This window comes from Pristis pectinata, chromosome 41 (genome assembly GCF_009764475.1).
Source record: "Pristis pectinata isolate sPriPec2 chromosome 41, sPriPec2.1.pri, whole genome shotgun sequence".
NCBI classification, from domain to species: domain Eukaryota; kingdom Metazoa; phylum Chordata; class Chondrichthyes; order Rhinopristiformes; family Pristidae; genus Pristis; species Pristis pectinata.
Window position 1 is genome coordinate 3,923,141 of NC_067444.1, and position 17,587 is coordinate 3,940,727.

The 17,587-nt window shown below is 50.6% G+C and overlaps 1 protein-coding gene across 7 annotated transcripts in view; it reads right to left on the reverse strand.

Moving 5' to 3' along the window:
• LOC127566442 (uncharacterized) overlaps positions 1-17,587 on the reverse strand; it is a 190,012-nt gene that overhangs the window by 158,322 nt on the left and 14,103 nt on the right. For all 7 annotated transcript variants that reach the window (XM_052008861.1, XM_052008855.1, XM_052008858.1 and 4 more), the window contains 2 exons: positions 8,353-8,485; positions 5,252-5,287 (listed from right to left, as the gene is read on the reverse strand). In XM_052008861.1, the coding sequence (XP_051864821.1) occupies positions 5,252-5,287; positions 8,353-8,383 (67 nt within the window). In that variant the 5' untranslated portion in view covers positions 8,384-8,485. The remainder of the gene's footprint in view (positions 1-5,251; positions 5,288-8,352; positions 8,486-17,587) is intronic.

Genomic DNA, 17,587 nt, shown 5'->3' on the forward strand with positions numbered 1-17,587 from the left:
ACAGGGCATTCACCCTATCTATGCCCCATCACCATTTTATCTCCCTCTTATTTTATATTATCCCTCATTTCCCTACGCTCCAATGAAAAAAAGGAAATCTCCTCTGCACTCTTTCCAGCTAAATAACATTTTTCCATGGCTTAAACATGGCTCATAAACTACCTCTGCATCTCATCAACGATGTCCCCCTGTAACCCTTCAATCCTTTCGAAATCCTTGGATATCCTTCTTGAATAGTTTCAGTGACTCAGCCTCGACAGCCATTTGGGGCACTTTCTGTAGTATTACCTGTCAAAATGTCTCTCACAAGTTGTCATTGTATGTGCTTCGTACACTTCCTCTGACAGCCCATTCCACATACGTACCACCCTTTGCGTATAATGTTGCTGCTAAATATTTCCCCTCTCAGCTTACACCAGTGTCCTCCATAGAACATAGAACACTACAGCACTGTAAGGCCCTTCGGCCCAAGATGTTATGCCGATATTTTATCCTGCTCTAATATCCATCTAACCCTTCCCTCCCACATAGCCCTCCATTTCTCTATACTTCATGTGTCCATCTAAGAGTCTCTTAAATGTCCTTAATGTATCTGCCCTCACCACCTCTGCCGGTAGTGCGTTCCACGCACCCACCACTCTCTGTGTAAAACAATCTACCCCTGACATCCCCCTTATACCTTCCTCCAATCACCTTATATTTGTTTCCCTTTGTGTAAGCCATTTTCGCCCTGGTAAAAAGTCTCTGACTGTCCACTCGATCTATCCTTCTTGTACACTTCTATCAAGTCACCTCTCATCCTCCTCCTCTCCAAAGAGAAAAGCCCCAGCTCGCTCAAACTATCCTCATAAGACCTGCTCTCCAATCCAGGCAGCATCCTGATAAATCTGCTGTGCACCCTCTCTAAAGCTTCCAAATCCTTCCCATAATGAGGTGACCAGAACTGAACACAATACCCCAAGCATGGTCTAACCAGAGTTTATAAAGCTGCAACATTACCTCGCAGCTCCTGAACTCAATCCCCCGACTAATGAAGGCCAACACTCCATACGCCTTCTTAATAACCCTATCGACCTGCTTGGCAACCTTGAGGGATCTATGGACGTCGACCCCAAGATACCTCTGTTCCTCCACACTGCTAAGAGTCCTGCCATTAATCTTGTATTCTGCCTTCAAATTCGATCTCCCGAAGTGTATCACTTCATACTTAACCGGGTTGACCTCCATCTGCCGCTTCTCAGCCCAGCTCTGGTTTCTATCAATATCCTGTTGTAATCTACAGCAACCTTCTACACTATCCACCACACCACCAACCTTTGATTCATCAACAAACTTACGAACCCACCCTTCCACATCCTCATCCAAGTCATTTATAATAATCACAACGAACAGGGGTCCCAGAACAGATTCCTGCAGAACACCATTGGTCACAGACCTCCAGGCAGAATACAGTGCATCTACGACCACACTCTGACTTCTATGAGTGAGTCAGTTTTGAATCCACACAGCCGGGTTTCCTGGATCCGATGTCTCCTGTCTTTCTGAATAAGCCTTCCATAAGGAACCTTATCAACAGCCTTACTAAAATCCGTGTACACCACATCCACTGGTCTGCCTTCATCAATGTGCTTTGTTGCATCCTCAAAGAGTTCAACCAGGCCCGTGAGGCACGATCTGACCCTCACAAAGCCATGCTGACTGTGCCCAATCGGCCTATGCTTCTCCAAATGCCGATAAATCCTGTGTCTAATAATCTTCTCCAGTAATTTGTCCACCACTGAAGCAAGATATTTTGGGAGTGGTGTCCGGCAGTTGGTACCAGAATAGGATTTGGAATAGCGAAACCTGTGGGTAAACTGTGTGTGTGTGTGTGTGTTGTGGGTGAATAGAACTAGGAGTGGGAAGGGGGACGAAGATGAGTGAAGAGTTGGGGGTGTGCTGGGGGGAGGTATGAATGAAAGCGGAGCAAATGATGGAAACAGTGCTTGAACCTTGTGTGCCGTCGGTGGATGGAACCAGGACGGGGAGTGTGACGAAGATGGGTGAAGGGTGGGGGGAGGTCTGGCGAAAGGATACGAAAGAAAGTGGAGAAACTGGGAGGACCGGAGAGGGACCGGAGAAGGATTGGAAGGGAGATGAAGGTAAAATGGATAACCTCAAATTGGATATGTTGTTGGAAAATATTGGAATTTGGATTCCCCCTCGGATTCACACGCTGCTGGTTCCCCCAACCCCTCTCTGCTGCTGGTTCCGACTTCCATACACCTCTCCCCTCACGGGTCCCATCCCCACTTGCTTTACATCAGAATCCAGCTCTGGGAGCCCTCTTGGTTCCTCTGCTTATCTCTTTCCGCCAGCTGTCTCCTATCTCTTCCCCTCCTCACCCCGTCTTGTTGGCTCTTTTCGTCTCCCTCCACCTGTCACTCACCTGCTGCTGACTCCAGACTCGACACCTCCCTCACACTTACCCCCCACCACCACTCCGCTCCCCTACGCGGCACCAGCTGCCTGTCATCTGACACCCCTCCCCAGTCCACCAATCACATCTGAGTCCCCTTTCTCAACGATCCCCCTCCCCCTCTTTACTCCGGGCACCTCGCCTCTCCACTGTCAGTCTTAACGCAGAGTTTCGACCCGAACCGTCGACGATTCCTTCCCCCACCACTGGAGGCGCTGCTCTACCCGCTGCGTTCTTCCAGAAAATTGCTTGATGCTCCCGATTCTAACATCCGCAGTCCCTGTCCCTTGGTCTACCACAAGGTCGGTTCGGTGCGATATCTGTCTGTAACTCTATCAAAGAGTGGCGGTGTTGGGGAGCCGCCGTGGAGACATATCTGAGTGTGTCCGGGGACGCGGGGGACGCTGGGTTAATGATGGGTGCCATAGCGTGTGCGTGGAGGAGATGCATCCGAGACTGTACAGCGACGAGTGCTCACACGACTGAGAGATGCCGTGGCGGAGGCATGCCAGTGTAGATCAAGGGACGAGGAATCGCGCCCTCGGCAGGATAGAAGGATTTCGAGGGGAGGGGCCCGGTGAGGGGTTGGGGGGGAAGCGATTCCGCTGAATCGTTCGGGAAGTGAAAAACAGGCGACCTCAAGGAGAACGTGTCAACTCCGCGGAGACAGCGCGGGAGGTGAGGCTCGAACCCGGGTCCCTGGAGCGGTGAGACGGCGGCTCGATCTGTTGCGCCACGGCGCCGGGAGGTACAAAAGGCGCAGGAGCGGTGGGCGTGCAGTGATGCCGTTCGGTGGCTGGAGCGGAGGGGCCGACGCGAGGCAGGAGATGCCCCATTTGCTGGTGGCGGAGTTGGAAGCAGTGGGTGCCGCTGCGGGGAGGAGGCAGCTGAGCGGAAAGGGCTACCGTTCTCGTCTAACGGAAAAAAGCAGGCAGGACTCTCACGCGGAGAATCCTCTTGACCGTGAGCGATAGCCCGAAGGCAGAGCCAACGAGGACAACGAACGAGATGCTGGAGGAACTCAGCGGGTCAGGCAGCATCCGTGGAGGAACGTTGCCCTCATCTGGACTGAAAGATGGAGGGGAGATCGCCGGTGCAGAAGGGGAAGGGGTGTAGCAAGAGCCGGCAGGTGATAGCTGGTTGACGTGGCTGACAGGTAGATTGGGGAGGAGAGAGTGGGAATGGCACCAGAAACTGGGAGGAGATGGGTGAGAGTGACAAAGGGCCGAAGATGATTCAATGTGACATGTGACGGGATAGGATGGTGGCGGTTGAGAAAAGGGTTGAAGCTCAGAAGGGCAGAGGGGTGTGGTGGGGGGAGGCAACGTGGAGGGAGTGCGAGGGTGATGGGCAAATGTGGAAAGGACAGGACGGAAAAGAGGCAGGAAGGGAGATAGGGGACCAGGTAGATCAGGAGGACAGAGGAAAGGACGTAAGGGAGCTGAGGGGGGGGGAGGTGCAGGTAGATCAGGAGGAGAAAAGGACGGAAGGGAGCTGGGGGTATCGGGTAGATCAGGAGCGTGGAGAAAAGAGACGGGGGAGGGGCTAAGTAGGACGTTGGAGAATTCAATGTTCAGAGACCCGGGCTCGATCCTTCTCTCCGGCGCCGCCCGTCTGCGCGTGGAGTTTGCAAGTTCTCCCCGTGACCGCGTGGGTTGCCCGCGGGTGCTCCGGTTTCCTCGCACATCCCAAAAGACGTGAGGGCTGGCAGGTGAATTGACCGCTGGAACTTGCTACCTAGGTGGGTGGGCGAGTGATAAGTGTTTGGGGCGAAGGAGCTAACGGGAGTGTGGCTACAGGGAAAATTAGTGAAGGTGAGAAAGAAAATGGTGTGTAGGCGGCATCCGTGGAGAAAAGCAGGCGGTCAACGATTCAGGACCCTTCTTCAGGACTGAAGATAGGAAAAGGGGAAGCCCAATATATAGGGGTGGGAGCAGAGGAGTAATAGGTGGACAAAAGAGGGGAGGCGGGTTGACACAGGGTGGTGATAGGTAGATGCAGGTAATAGATAGTGATAGGCAGGTGCGGGGGAGAAGCCGAGAGCAGATTCACCTTGGGATGGGTCTCTTACACTACCTTTCTCTCTCTCTCTCTCTCTCTCTCGCCTCGAGCTCTCCCTTTCTCTGCTCTCTGTCTTCCCCTCCTTTGTTTCTCTCTCCCCTCCTCGCATTCTCTCTTCGCCCACCCTCTCTCCTCTCCTTCCCCCTCTTCGTCTCTTTCTCCCTCACTGACTTCCCCATCTTCCTTACTCCATTTCTCTCAGCTCTCTCTTCTCCCTCTCCCTCCATCTCCTTTCTCCCTGTTCTCCCCATCCCTTCTTTGTCTCCCTCTCTCTGTTTCTCCCTCTCTCTCTCGCTCCCTCTCTCCCTCTCTCTGTTTCTCCCCCTCTCTCTCTCGCTCACTCTCTCCCTCTCTCTCTCCCTCTGTGTGTGTGTGTGTGTGTGTGTGTGTGTGTGTGTGTCTGTGTGTGTGTGTGTGTGCGTGTGTGTATGTGTGTGTGTGTGTGTGTGTTCTCCCCCTCTCTCTCGCTCACTCTCTCCCTCTCTCTCTCCCTCCCTCTGTCTGTGTGTCTGTGTGTGTCTGTGTGTGTGTGTGTGTCTGTGTGTGTGTGTGTGTGTGTGTGTACGTGCGTGTGTGTATGTGTGTGTGTGTGTGTGTGTGTGTGTGTGTGTGTGTGTGTGTGTGTGTGTGTGTGTAGCCTTCCTGCCTTCTGCCGACATTGCCCACCCAGTCCTCTTGGCAATGACTAGCACGGCCCTTCACCGCCATTGACCTTCGAACACAGATACTCACCACCTGAATCCAGGATCGCCTTGGTCAGTGCCAGAACTATTAAAAAAAACAGAAAATAAAGCTCCTGACGCTTGTAGGTTTCCATTTGTTAAGTCAAACATTGCAAAACTGCAAGGACAGCTTTTCCTTTGAAATAATTGTTCAAATCAATATTTAATTTCTCCAACAGAAAGAAAGAATTTGTATATTTTGGCGTGGTCCACACAAATTTCTGACGACAAGAATGTTTCGTCGTCACTGGAGTATGTTCGAGGGTTAGTTATTGTTGGAACGAAAGAAAACAAGGCAGACAAAATTCGCACAGCAAGATCCCGCTATGTGAGTGTGATTTTTGCGGGAGCTGGGCATTGCTGGCAAGGTGAGCATTTGTCACCCTTCCCAAAGCGCCCTTGGTTTGCCAAGCCCTTTCAGGGGGCATTTAAGAGGCAATAGCGTTGGAGTCACACACCGAGCAGAGAGAGTGACGGTGTCAGATGCGCTCCCGCGCAACACATGAGTGGAGCAAGATGCGTTGGATGGGGCGCAGAGGAGATTCTCCGAGATGTTACTTGCGATGGAGTATTTCATTAATCAGTGAGACTGGAGAGACGAGAATCGATTCAGGGGCGGCTGGGGGTTGGGGTGAGTGGGACGACATAGGTACACAAAATTATGAAGGAATAGACAGGATTAAGAGTGAGAATCGTTCCCCCAAAGCAAATGTATTGTGAGACAACAGAGGCGTATCAAACAAGAGTTGAGTATTGAAATCAGCATGAATATTGAAATCTGCAATTTCAGGAAATCTTTCTTACTCTCAGCTCTCTCTTAGCCCTTCCCGCTCTCCCTCCATCTCCTTTCTCCCTGTCCTCCTCATCCCTTTTCCTTTATGTCCCTCTCTCCCTCTCCCTCTGTTTCTCCCTCTCTCCCTCCCTCTCTCTCTCTCTCTCTCACACACACACACACACACACTTCTTTCCAACCCCTCCCAGCCCCAGCCCCAGCCCCCCATCACCCAGTTTCTCTCCCCTCTCCAACTAGTCCCAATAGTGCAGCGGTCAGCGTAACACCATTGCAGCTCCAGCGACCCGGGTTCGATTCCCGCCGCTGTCTGTAAGGAGTTTGTACGTTCTCCCTGTGCGTCTGCGTGGGTTTCCTCCGGGTGCTCCGGTTTCCTCCCACATTCCAAAGACCTACCGGTTAGGAAGTTGTGGGCGTGCTGTGTTGGCGCCGGAAGCGTGGCGACACTTGCGGGCTGCCCCCCAGAACACTCTACGCAAAAGATGCATTTCACTGCGTGTTTCGATGTACATGTGACTAATAAAGATATCTTATCTTATCCCCCTGTCGCTGGGTCTCTCACCCTGTCGCCCACCATCACACTTGCTCAGATTTTTCCATCCTTCCCCCTTCCCCCACCCAGCTGCATGCCCCCTCTCACCTGGACTCGCCTATCACCTGAACTCTCCTATCACTTGCCAGTCTATGCTCCTCCCTCTCCTCCCACCTTCTGATTCTGGATTCTGCCCTCTTCCTTCCCAGCCCTGATGATGGGTCTCGGCCCGAAACCTCGACTGTCTATTTCCCTCCACGGATGCTGCCTGACCTGCTGAGTTCCTACAGCACCTTTTTGTTTATTGCTCCAGATTCCAGCATCTGCGGAATTTCTTGCGCCTCAGAAGAGAGAACTGGGATGGAAGAGGTATTTAATTATGTTGGCTGCATTCACGGGGCGGTGGGAAGTGTAATTGTAGATGTGGCAACCAAAATTGCATTAAATTGTGGTCGACCCATTATAGGAAGGATGCGGAGACTTTGGAGAGGGTGCAGAAGAGGCTTACCAGGATGCTGCCTGGATTAGAGAGCATATACTGTAAAGAGAGGTTGGGCAAACTTGGGTTGTTTTCTCCGGAGAGGCGGAAGCAGAGGGGAGATTTGATAGGGCTTATATGATTCTGAGAGGCATAGATGGGGTAGACAGCCGGTATCTTTTCCTCGGGGTTGGAATGTCTAAGACGAGAGGGCATGCATTTAAAGTGAGAAGGGGTAAGTTCAAAGGAGATATGCGGGGTAAGTTTTTTATACAGAGATGGGTGGGTGCCCGGAATGCCCTGCCAGGGTTGGTGCTGGAAGTAAATACGACAGAGGCGTTTGAGAGGATTTTAGTTAGGCACGTGAACGTGCAGAGAATGGAGCAAAATAGACTGTGTATGCATATAGGGCCGAAGGGCCTGTACTGTGCTGTAATGTTCTATATTCTATACATGGGATTAGTTTAGTTTAGCATTTAATTACTGGTTGAATTAGTTGGACGCGACATCGTGGGCCGAAGGGCCTGTTCCTGTGCTGTTCTATGTTCCAACAGTCAATGAAGGGGAGATTGGTTTACTGAGCTGTGTTCACAACTCTCTGAAATTACTTGTGGTCTTGGGCATGCGTTCTGATATCAATTGTTGATCGAACAGTGGCGCAGCGGGTAGAGCCGCTGTCTCACAGCTTCAGCGACCCGGGTTCGATCCTGACCTCCGGCTGCTGCTTGTGTGCAGTTTTCACCTTGTCCCCCGAGACCGGAGGGTTTGTAAATCAGAGGTCATTAGGGGTTGGGTGAAGAGGTTTTTACATTTATGGGCAGGCGCGGCAGAGAAGCGATTAGCGTAACGCTGTTACAGCGCCAGTGACCCCGGTTCAATTCCGGCTACTGTCTGTAAGGAATTTGTACGTTCTCTCCGTGTCTGCGTGGGTTTCCTCCGGGTGCTCCGGTTTCCTCCCACATTCCAAAGATGTGCGGGTTAGGAAGTTGAGGGTACACTATGTTGGTGCCGAAAGCATGACGACATCTTCGGGCTGCCCCCCAGAATACTCTACGCAAAAGATGCATTTCGTTCTGTGTTTCGACGTGCATGTAACTAATAAAGACATCTTGTCTGATCTTATCTTATGTTAAGACCAAAGGCAGACACGCCTTTCTTTTTCCGCGGCTTCCAACTAAATCGTTCCCGAAACCTCGCCGCATCAGCCCCAACCCCTAAGGATGTACGGCGCCCCGTAGCCCTGAAGTTCTGATACACTGCGCCAGAGCCAAGGTAGGAATGGCGCTGGCGTGCAAAATCGGTCACACTCACGGGAAATGAAAAGCACTGTAGTCGGGGTCATCTCCAGAAGGCTCCCGGACTTTCACGTGGGCCTGTAAAATCCCACATCCACTACCTGGCGGAAGTTCAGAGTCCTTTCCTGCGTCGGACCATCAGGTAAAAACTGGGGGAGCAAAAAAGAGGAGATTTTTTATCCCACTCTCTCTCTCTCTCTCTCTCTTTCTCTCTGTCTCTGTCTCTCTCTCTCTCTCTCTCTCTCTCTCTCTCTCAGCAGCCGAACCTCCTGCCCATTTGCAACAGCTCTGCAAATGGCAACTCATAACTTAGACCAAGAAGTACAATCACTCTATGACTGCACTTCTGAGCGGTTCCATCACCGTCTGGTGTGGAGGCTCCAGAGCACAGGATCGCAAGAGGCTGCAGAGGGTTGTAGACTCAGCCAGGCTCCATCACAGCCACAACCCTGTCCGCCATCGAGGACATCTTCAAGAGGGCGCTGCCTCAAGAAGGCGGCATCCATCGCTAAGGAGCCTCATCACCCGGGGACGCGCAAATTAGCCTTATCAGGAAAGGCACGGTAGTGTAGCGGTTAGCGTAACACTATTACAGCGCCAGAAACCTGGGTTCCATTCCAGACATTGTCTGTAAGGAGTATGTACGTTCTCCCAGTGTGTCTGCATGGGTTTCCTCCGGGTGCTCCGGTTTCCTCCCACATTCCAAAGACCTACGCGTTAGGAAGTTGTGGGCATGCTATGTTGGCGCCGGGACCGTGCCGACACTTGCGGGCTGCCCCCTAGAACCCTCTACGCAAAACGATGCATTTAACTGTGTGTTTCGATGAAGATATCTTATTTTATCTGATCTTGCAGGCTAGGCTTGTATCTGCTCGAGGCTCCATCATGGGCACAACCCTCTCTAGCGACGAGGACATCTTCGAGAGGGAGGTGCCTCAAGAAGGCGGCATCCATCACTAAGGACCCCTCACCATCCCGGGACACGCCTTCTCATTACTACCATCGGGGAGGAGGTAGAGGAGCCTGAAGGCCTTGTACCTCATCTTCAACTTGAAATTATCTTATTTTATCTTTATTACCCCGTTCTGAAAAGTTAACTCCGCTTCTTTTGGCAACATGACCTGCTGCGTGTTTCCAGTGATCTCTGAATTTATCTTCGACCTGAAATGTTGACTCTGTATCTCGCCCCCACAGACTCTGTGACTGACCTGACGAGCGTCTGCAGCACGATAAGAGGCATAGATCGAGTGGACAGTCAGAGACTTTTTCCCACTGTAGCAATGGCAAACACCAGGGGACATAATTTGAAGGTGATTAGAGGAAGGTATAAGGGGTAAGATTTTTACACAGAGAGTGGTGGGTGCATATAACGCACTGCCGGCAGAGGTTGTGGGGGCAGATACATTAGGGACATTTAAGAGACTCTTAGATGGACGCATGAATGATAGAGAATTGGATGGTTATGTGGGAGGGAAGGGTTAGATGGATCTTAGGGCAGGATAAATTGTCGGCACAACATCGTGGGCCGAAGGTCCTGTACTGTGCTGGAATGTTCCATGTTCTATGTTCACATCTGGGTTTTTTTTGTTAATTTCAGATTTAGACTCCTATATCACATAAACAGACCCTTCAGCCCAACTCGTCCATGGCGACCAAGTTGCTTGCCTGAACTGCCTGCCTGCCTTCCTGAACTAGTCCCATCTGCCTGCGTTTGGTCCATATCCCTCCAAAACGCTCATATCCAAGCACCTGTCTACATTAGACAGCGGCGTTTGTACGTTCTCTTCCCCCGCGTGTCTGCGTGGGTTTCCTCCGGGTGATCTGGTTTCCTCCCACATTCCAAAGACGGACGGGTTAGGAAGTTGTGGGCGTGATGTGTTGGGGCAGGAAGGGTGGCTGCACTTGCGGGCTGCCCCCCGTCAGAACACTACGCAAAAGATGAATTTCACTATGTTTCTGTGTACATGTGACTAATCAATATCTCATCTTATCGGATCTTATCCTATTTTAATACCCCCACCTCCACCACTTCCTCTGGCAGCTCGTTCCATATTCCCATCACACCCTGTGTCAAAATATTTCCCTTCAGGTCTTCTTTAAATCTAGCCCCTCTCACCTTAAATCTACGTCCTTTTAGTTTTAGACTCCCCTCTCCTAGGAAGAACACTGTCACCACCTACCTGACCTAAGCACCTCATGATTTTATAAACCTCTAAATATCCACCCTCAGCCTCCTTCGCTCCAGGGTAAATAGCCCCTTTCTCTTCCATTCTCTTTTTGTAACTCAAGCACTCCAATCCCGGTAACGTCCTCGTGAAACTTTTCTGCGCTTATTCTATATTAATGGCATCCTTCCTGTAGCTCGGCGACCAGAACTGCACACAATACTCCGAGTGAGGTCTCACCAGCACCTTTTACAGCTGTAACATGTCGTCCTAATTCCTGTACTCAATGCCCTGACCGATGAAGTCCAGCGTGCCAAACGACCTCTTCACTGTCCTGTCTACCCGTGTCGTCACTTTCAGGGAACCATGTACTTGTACCCCGGGGTCTCTCTGTTATGCAGAACTCCGAGGACACTGTCATTCACTGTGTACGTCCTGGCCTGGTTTAACTTCCCAAATGCAACACTTCCCGCTTCTCTGACTTAAATTCAGCCATTCCTTGGCCCATTTTCCCAGATACTGCTGTTATCTAAAGTAACCTTCGTCACTGTGCATCATAAGACCATAAGACATGGAAGTATAATTAGGCCATTTGGCCCATCCAATCTTCTCCGCTATTCAAGCATGGCAGATTTTCTTTCCCAAACCCAATTTCCCGCCTTCTCCCCGTTACCCCGAATACCCTTGCAAATCAAGAACCTATCAATCTCTGCCTTTAAATACACCCAATGACTTGGCCTCCACCGCCCGCTGTAGCAAAGAATTCCACGGATTCGCCACCCCCTGGCTGCATAAATTCCTTCCCATCTCAGTTTTTTGAAGTGACGCCCTTTTATACTGAGGCTGTTCCCTCGGATCCCAGACTCTCCGGCTAATGGAGACATCCTGTTCGCGTCCACTCTATCCAGGCCTCTCAGTATCCGGCAGGTTTCAATGATGTTTATCCCAACCCCCTCATCCTTCTGAACTCCGTCGATTGCAGGCTGAGAGACATCAAACGCTCCTCATATACTCAAGTCTTTCAGTTCTGGGATCATTCTTCTGAACCTTCTCCGGAGCCAGCACATCCTTCCTTCGATTATAGAAACATAGAAAACCTAGAGCACTATTCAGACCCTTCGGCCCACAAAGCTGTGCCGAACATGTCCCTACCTTAGAAATTACTAGGCTAACCCATATCCCTCTATTTTTCTAAGCTCTAAGTACCTATCCAAAAGTCTCTTAAAAGACCCTATTGTATCCGCCTCCCCCACCGTTGACGGCAGCCCATTCCACGCACTCACCGCTTTCTGAGTAGAAAACTTACCCCTGACATCTCCTCTGTACCTTCTCCCCAGCACCTTAAACCTGTGTCCTCTTGTGGCCACCATTTCAGCCCAGGGGAAAAGCCTCTGACTATCCACACGATCAATGCCTCACATCATCTTATACACCTCTATCAGCCCCCCCCCCCCCCATCCTCCGTCGCTCCAAGAAGAAAAGGCCGAGTTCCCTCAGCCTGTTTTCATAAGGCATGCTCCCCAATCCAGGCAGCATCCTTGGAAATCTCCTCTGCAACATCTCTACGGCTTTCACATCCTTCCTGCAGTGAGGCGACCAGAGCTGAGCACAGTACTCCAAGTGGGGTCTGACGAGGGTCCTATTCAGCTGTAACAATACAGGCAATTTTATTCTTTCGGTTAGTTTTGACATCCGGATATTGACGTCAAAGACGCAGGTCCTCTCCAGGTTACGAACCCCCGACTTAGGTACAGCCCCTGCATGCGAATGAAAGATCGGGAGACCAGCAGGATGGATTCGCCGGTTGCTGCAGGCAGCTTCTGCCGTCTGCGAACTCGGTTCGCCGTCTCCTTTCAGTCATGCGAACTCTCCGGGTTAGCAACAGAACCCTGCCGTGACCTTGGGAGGACCTGTAACGCGCGCCTCTGTTCCAGCCATTGAGTCACCGAGCTGGAAAGCAGGCCCTTCTGCGTTGACCATCCAGCACCCGTCCAGGCTCATCCCATCTCAATCTCCCCACATTCCCATCCACCGCTATTCTCAAGTCACCTGCACACTTGGAGCAATGTACAGTTGCCAATTCACGCACCAATAGGCTCGTCCTTGGCTTGAGGCGAGGATGGGGTGGAGCCCGCTTAATGGTGGTGGGAACCCAAACTACCCGCTAGAACATGCAAACCCCAAACAGATAGCGGCGGATGTCAGGAATGAACTCGCGTCGCCGAAGCTGTGAGACAGCAGATCTACTGCATATGCCACTCTGCCGCCCCCAGTTTGGTCTCTCGCTGGTTGCCCTTGAACATCAACATTTAAGATAAGATAGGATCGGATATCTTTATTAGTCACACGTACATTGAAACACACAGTGAAATGCATCTTTGTTTCGAGTGTTCTGGGGGCAGCCCGCAAGTGTCGCCACGCTTCCGGCGCCAACGTAGCACGCCCACAACTTCCTAACCCGTACGCCTTTGGAATGCGGGAGGAAACCGGAGCACCCGGAGGAAACCCGCGCAGACACGGGGAGAACGTACAAACTCCTTCCAGGCAGCGGCCGGAATTGAACCCGGGACGCTGGCGCTGTAATAGCTTTACGCTGACCGCTACACTATTACATTTGGGGTCGTATATCGATCGAAGTCCTATAAAGAGGGGAGACATCCTTCCCTCGAGGAATTTAGCGAACCCGACAGCTCTCGCGGCAGTCTCATCGGATCACCTCTAACGCCACGAAAGCTGAATATCCTCAGTTATTCGTGGCACTCTATTATTCATAGAGAGTCACAGAGTCATCCAGCACGGAAACAGACCCTTCCGTCCAACTGGTCCATGCCGACCAGAATTCCCATCTCAGCTAGTCCAATTTGCCCGCGTTTGGCCCGGATCCCTCCAAACCTTTCCCATCCATGCACGTCTCCAAGTACCTTCTGAATGTCGTCAATGCACCCGCCTCAACTACTTCCTTTATACCGACCACCCTCCGGGTGAAAATGTTGCCCCTCCAGCTCCCATTAAATCTCATTCTCTATCACTCCTCATTTCATTTTCCTATGCTCCAGCCAAAAAAGTAAATCTCCTCTGTATTCTTCCCAGCTGAATAACATCTTTCTATGTCTTTAACATGGCTGATAAAGTACCTCTGCATCTAATCCACGATGTCCCCCAATACCCCTTTAATCCTTTCGAAATCCTTGGATCCTCTTTCTTGAATAGTTTCAGTGACTCAGCCTCTACGGCCATCTGGGGCATCTTGTGTAGTCTTATGTCAACATTTCTCTCAAAAGTTGACATTGTACGTGCCTCATACACTTCCCCTGACAGCACATTCTGCAAAAGTACCATGCTTAATGTTTTTAATGTTCCTACTAAATCTTCCCCCTCTCACCTTACACCTTTGTCCTCTAGAGAACAGAGAACACTGCAGCACAGTACAGGCCCTCCGGTCCACGATGTTGTGCCGACATCTTATCCTGCTCTGAGATCTACCTGACCCTTCCCTCCCACACAAGCCTCCATTTCTCTGTCATTCATGTGGCTATCCAAGAGTCTCTTAAATGTCCCTAATGTATCTGCCCTCACAAACTCTGACGGCACGCACACAACTCCACCCAGCTCCGACTCCACGCACCCAACATTCTCTGTGTAAAAAAACAACTCCTGACATCTCCCTTATATCTTCCTCCAATCACCTTAAAATTATGACCCCTCGTGTGAGCCATTTTCGCCCCGGGGAAAAAGTCTCTGACTCTCCAGTTCTTGATTCCCCAATTCCGGGAAAAAAGAATGTGCGCATTCACCCTATTTGTGTCCATCACGATATTATACACCTCTGTAATAAGACTTCTCGTTTCTTCTGCTCCTGTGAATAATGTCCCAACACTGAGATCAACCCCTCGGTGTCCTAAGCTCCAGTGAAAATATCCCAAGCTGCCCAACCTCTCTCCACGACTCAGTCCTTCGAGTCCGGGCAACATCCTCGTAAATCTCCTCTGCGCTTTTTCCAGCAGGTAACCTGCTCCTCCTTGGTCCCTTTCTCTTTCCTTATGATCAACGCAGGTCCTCTCACACCCTCCAGCTTCCCTATCATCCAGTTTGTTCCCCAGCACACCCCTCCCCCTCCTGCCCATCACTGGCAGACTTCCCCCTGGTCCCCTGTCCTCAACTGTTCCCAGCTAAATGACATCTTTCTTCTATCAGGGCGACCAGAACTAAGTACAATATTCCAAGTCTAGAGTCAAGTGAATAATAGATTCGGACAGTCATGGAGTGTCACAGCACAGAAACAGGTTCTTCGGACGACCACGTCCACGGTGACCAGTTTACCCATCTACAATAATTTCGTTTACCCACATTAGATCCGTGTCATCCTTCCCTATTCAACTGTCTGTCTGAATGCCTCTTAAACGTCGTGATTGCTCCACCTGCTCTGGCAGCGAGTTTAAGATCTCTCCCTCCCTCCCTCCTTCTCCCTCTCTCTCTCTCTCTCTCTCTCTCTCTCTCTCTCTCTCTCTCTCTCTCTCTCTCTCTCTCTCTCTCTCTCTCTCTCTCTCTCTCTCTCTCTCTCTCTCTGAGTATAAAACCTTACCCCTCAGATCCCCTTAAACCTCCTTCCTCTCATTTTAAAACCCTGCCATCTTGCTCTTGACCGTCCATCCATGCGGACAAATTGACCATCGCCGCTACCTACGCCTGTCGTCATTTTGCATCGTTCTATCGGGTCACGCCTCATCCTCTTCGCTTCCGGGGAAGACAAGTCCAGTCGGTCTAATCTCTCCCCGTAGCTGAAGACCTCCAGTCCAGGCAACATGCTGGCGAGTCCGCTTCGCGCTCTCTCCAGCCTCATCACATCCTTCCTAACTTTCGACAGCCAGAAGTGTTAGCGGTGGTGCAAGAGCGGCCTAACCGGTGTTGTATCCAAACGCAACATAACGTCCCAAATAACATCTTGCCCAGCCACGGTGTGTTCAGCCACCTTGCCCCTATGTTCTACACAGAACATAGAACATTACAGCACAGTACAGGCCCTTCGGCCCACGATGTTGTGCCGACATTTTATCCTGCTCTAATATCAATCTAACCCATCCCTCCCTCAAGCTCTCCATTTCTCTATCATTCATGTGGTTATCTAAGAGTCTCTTAAATGTCCCTGATTTATCTGCCCCCCACCACCTCTGACGGCAGTTCGTTGCCTCTGACATGTCCCTTATACCTTCCACCAATCACCTTAAAATTATGACCCCTCGTGTTAGCCATTGTTGCCCTGCGAAAAAAGTCTCTGACTGTCCATTCGATCTATGCCTCTGGTACACCTCTATCACTTTGGCACGATTATTCTCAACACTGGTGCCGCACAAGGCTGTGTCCTCGGCCCTCTACTCTACTCCCTATACACTCATGACTGTGTGGCCAGATTCTGCTCTAACTCCATCTCCAAGTTTGCAGATGTTACAACCGTTGCAGGCCGCATCTCAATCAGCGTTGAGTCGGAGTACAGGAAGGAGATAGAGAGTTTAGTGGCATGGTGTCATGACAACAACCTTGCCTCAATGTCAGTAAAACAAAAGAGCTGGTCATTGACTTCATGAAAGGGGGTGGTGTACATGAAGCCTGTCTACATCAATGGTGCTGAGGTCTAAAGGGTTGAGGGCTTCAAGTTCCTTGGAGTGAACATCACCAACATCCTGTCCTGGTCATATCACGTAGAAGCCACGGCCAAGAAACCTCACCAGCGCCTCTACTTCCTCAGGAGGCTGAAGAAATTTGGTTTGTCCCCTTCAAATCTCACCAACCTTTACCGATGCACCATAAAAAGCATCCGATCTGGACGCATCACGGCTTGGTACGGCAACCGCTCTGCCAAAGACAGCAAGAAGCTGCAGAGAGTTGTGGACACAGCCCAGCGCAACAGGGACACCAGCCTCCCCTCCTTGGACTCTGCCTTTACCTCTCGCTGATTTGATGAAGCAGCCAGCATAATCAAAGACCCCACCCACCAGGGACATTCTCTCTTCTCTCCTCTTCTATCGGGTAGAAGATACAAGAGCCTGAGGGCACGTACCACCAGAATTGACAGCTTCTATCCCACTGTGATAAGACTACTGAACAGTTCCCTTCTACAATAAGATGGACTCTGACCTCACGATCTACCTTGTTGTGACCTTGCACCTTATTGCACTGCACTCTCTCTGTAGCTGTGACACTTTTACTCTGGACTGTTATTGTTTTTACCTGTACTACGTCAATGCACTCTGTACTAACTGAATGTAACTGCACTTTGTAACCAATTGACCTGTAAGATTTGTTTGTAAGACAAGCTTTTCACTGTAGCTTGGTACGAGTGACAATAATAAACCAATACCGATACCAATCAAGTCACCCCTCATCTTCCTCCTCTCCAAAGAGATAGCCCTCGCTCTTTCAACCTATCTTCATAAGACGTGCTCTTCAATCCAGGCAGCATCCTGGTAAATCTCCTCTGCACCCTCTCTAAAGCTCCCACATCCTTCCTATAATGAGGCGACCAGAACTGAACACTTTTCTCCAAGTGTGGTCTAACCAGATTGCCATAGAGCTGTAACCTCGCCTCGCGGCTCTTGAACTCAATCCCCCGACCATTTTCTCCCTGGGAAAAACTCTCCGACTGTCCAGTTCTTGACTCCCCAGTCCTAGGAAAGAAAGACTGTGCGCATTCACCGTATTTATGTCCCTCACGATATCATACACCTCTGTAAGAACACCCCTCGTTTCTTCTGCTCCTGTGAATAAAGTCTGGATTAATAGTCCAGAATCTCGGCCTTCAGTTAAGTCTGCGAATCATTGCACGTTCACAGCATGTTCTTCCCAGTGGCTGTATTTCTTATTTACCTTCGTGCCAGTGCTGAGCCTGTCATAAATACATGTGTTTTATCGCGTCTTATGTGCTTGGTATACAGTGTACGTACTCAGCCCGCCCCACATCAAAGATTCCTTGGACTGTGCACTCAAACCGGAAGCAAAGTAAATATTTCCGATGAAACACCTAATGTGCTCCTCTCAGCATTTACCCACCTAGGTCCCACAGCGACGGTTTCATCAGAAGATACGCGCAAA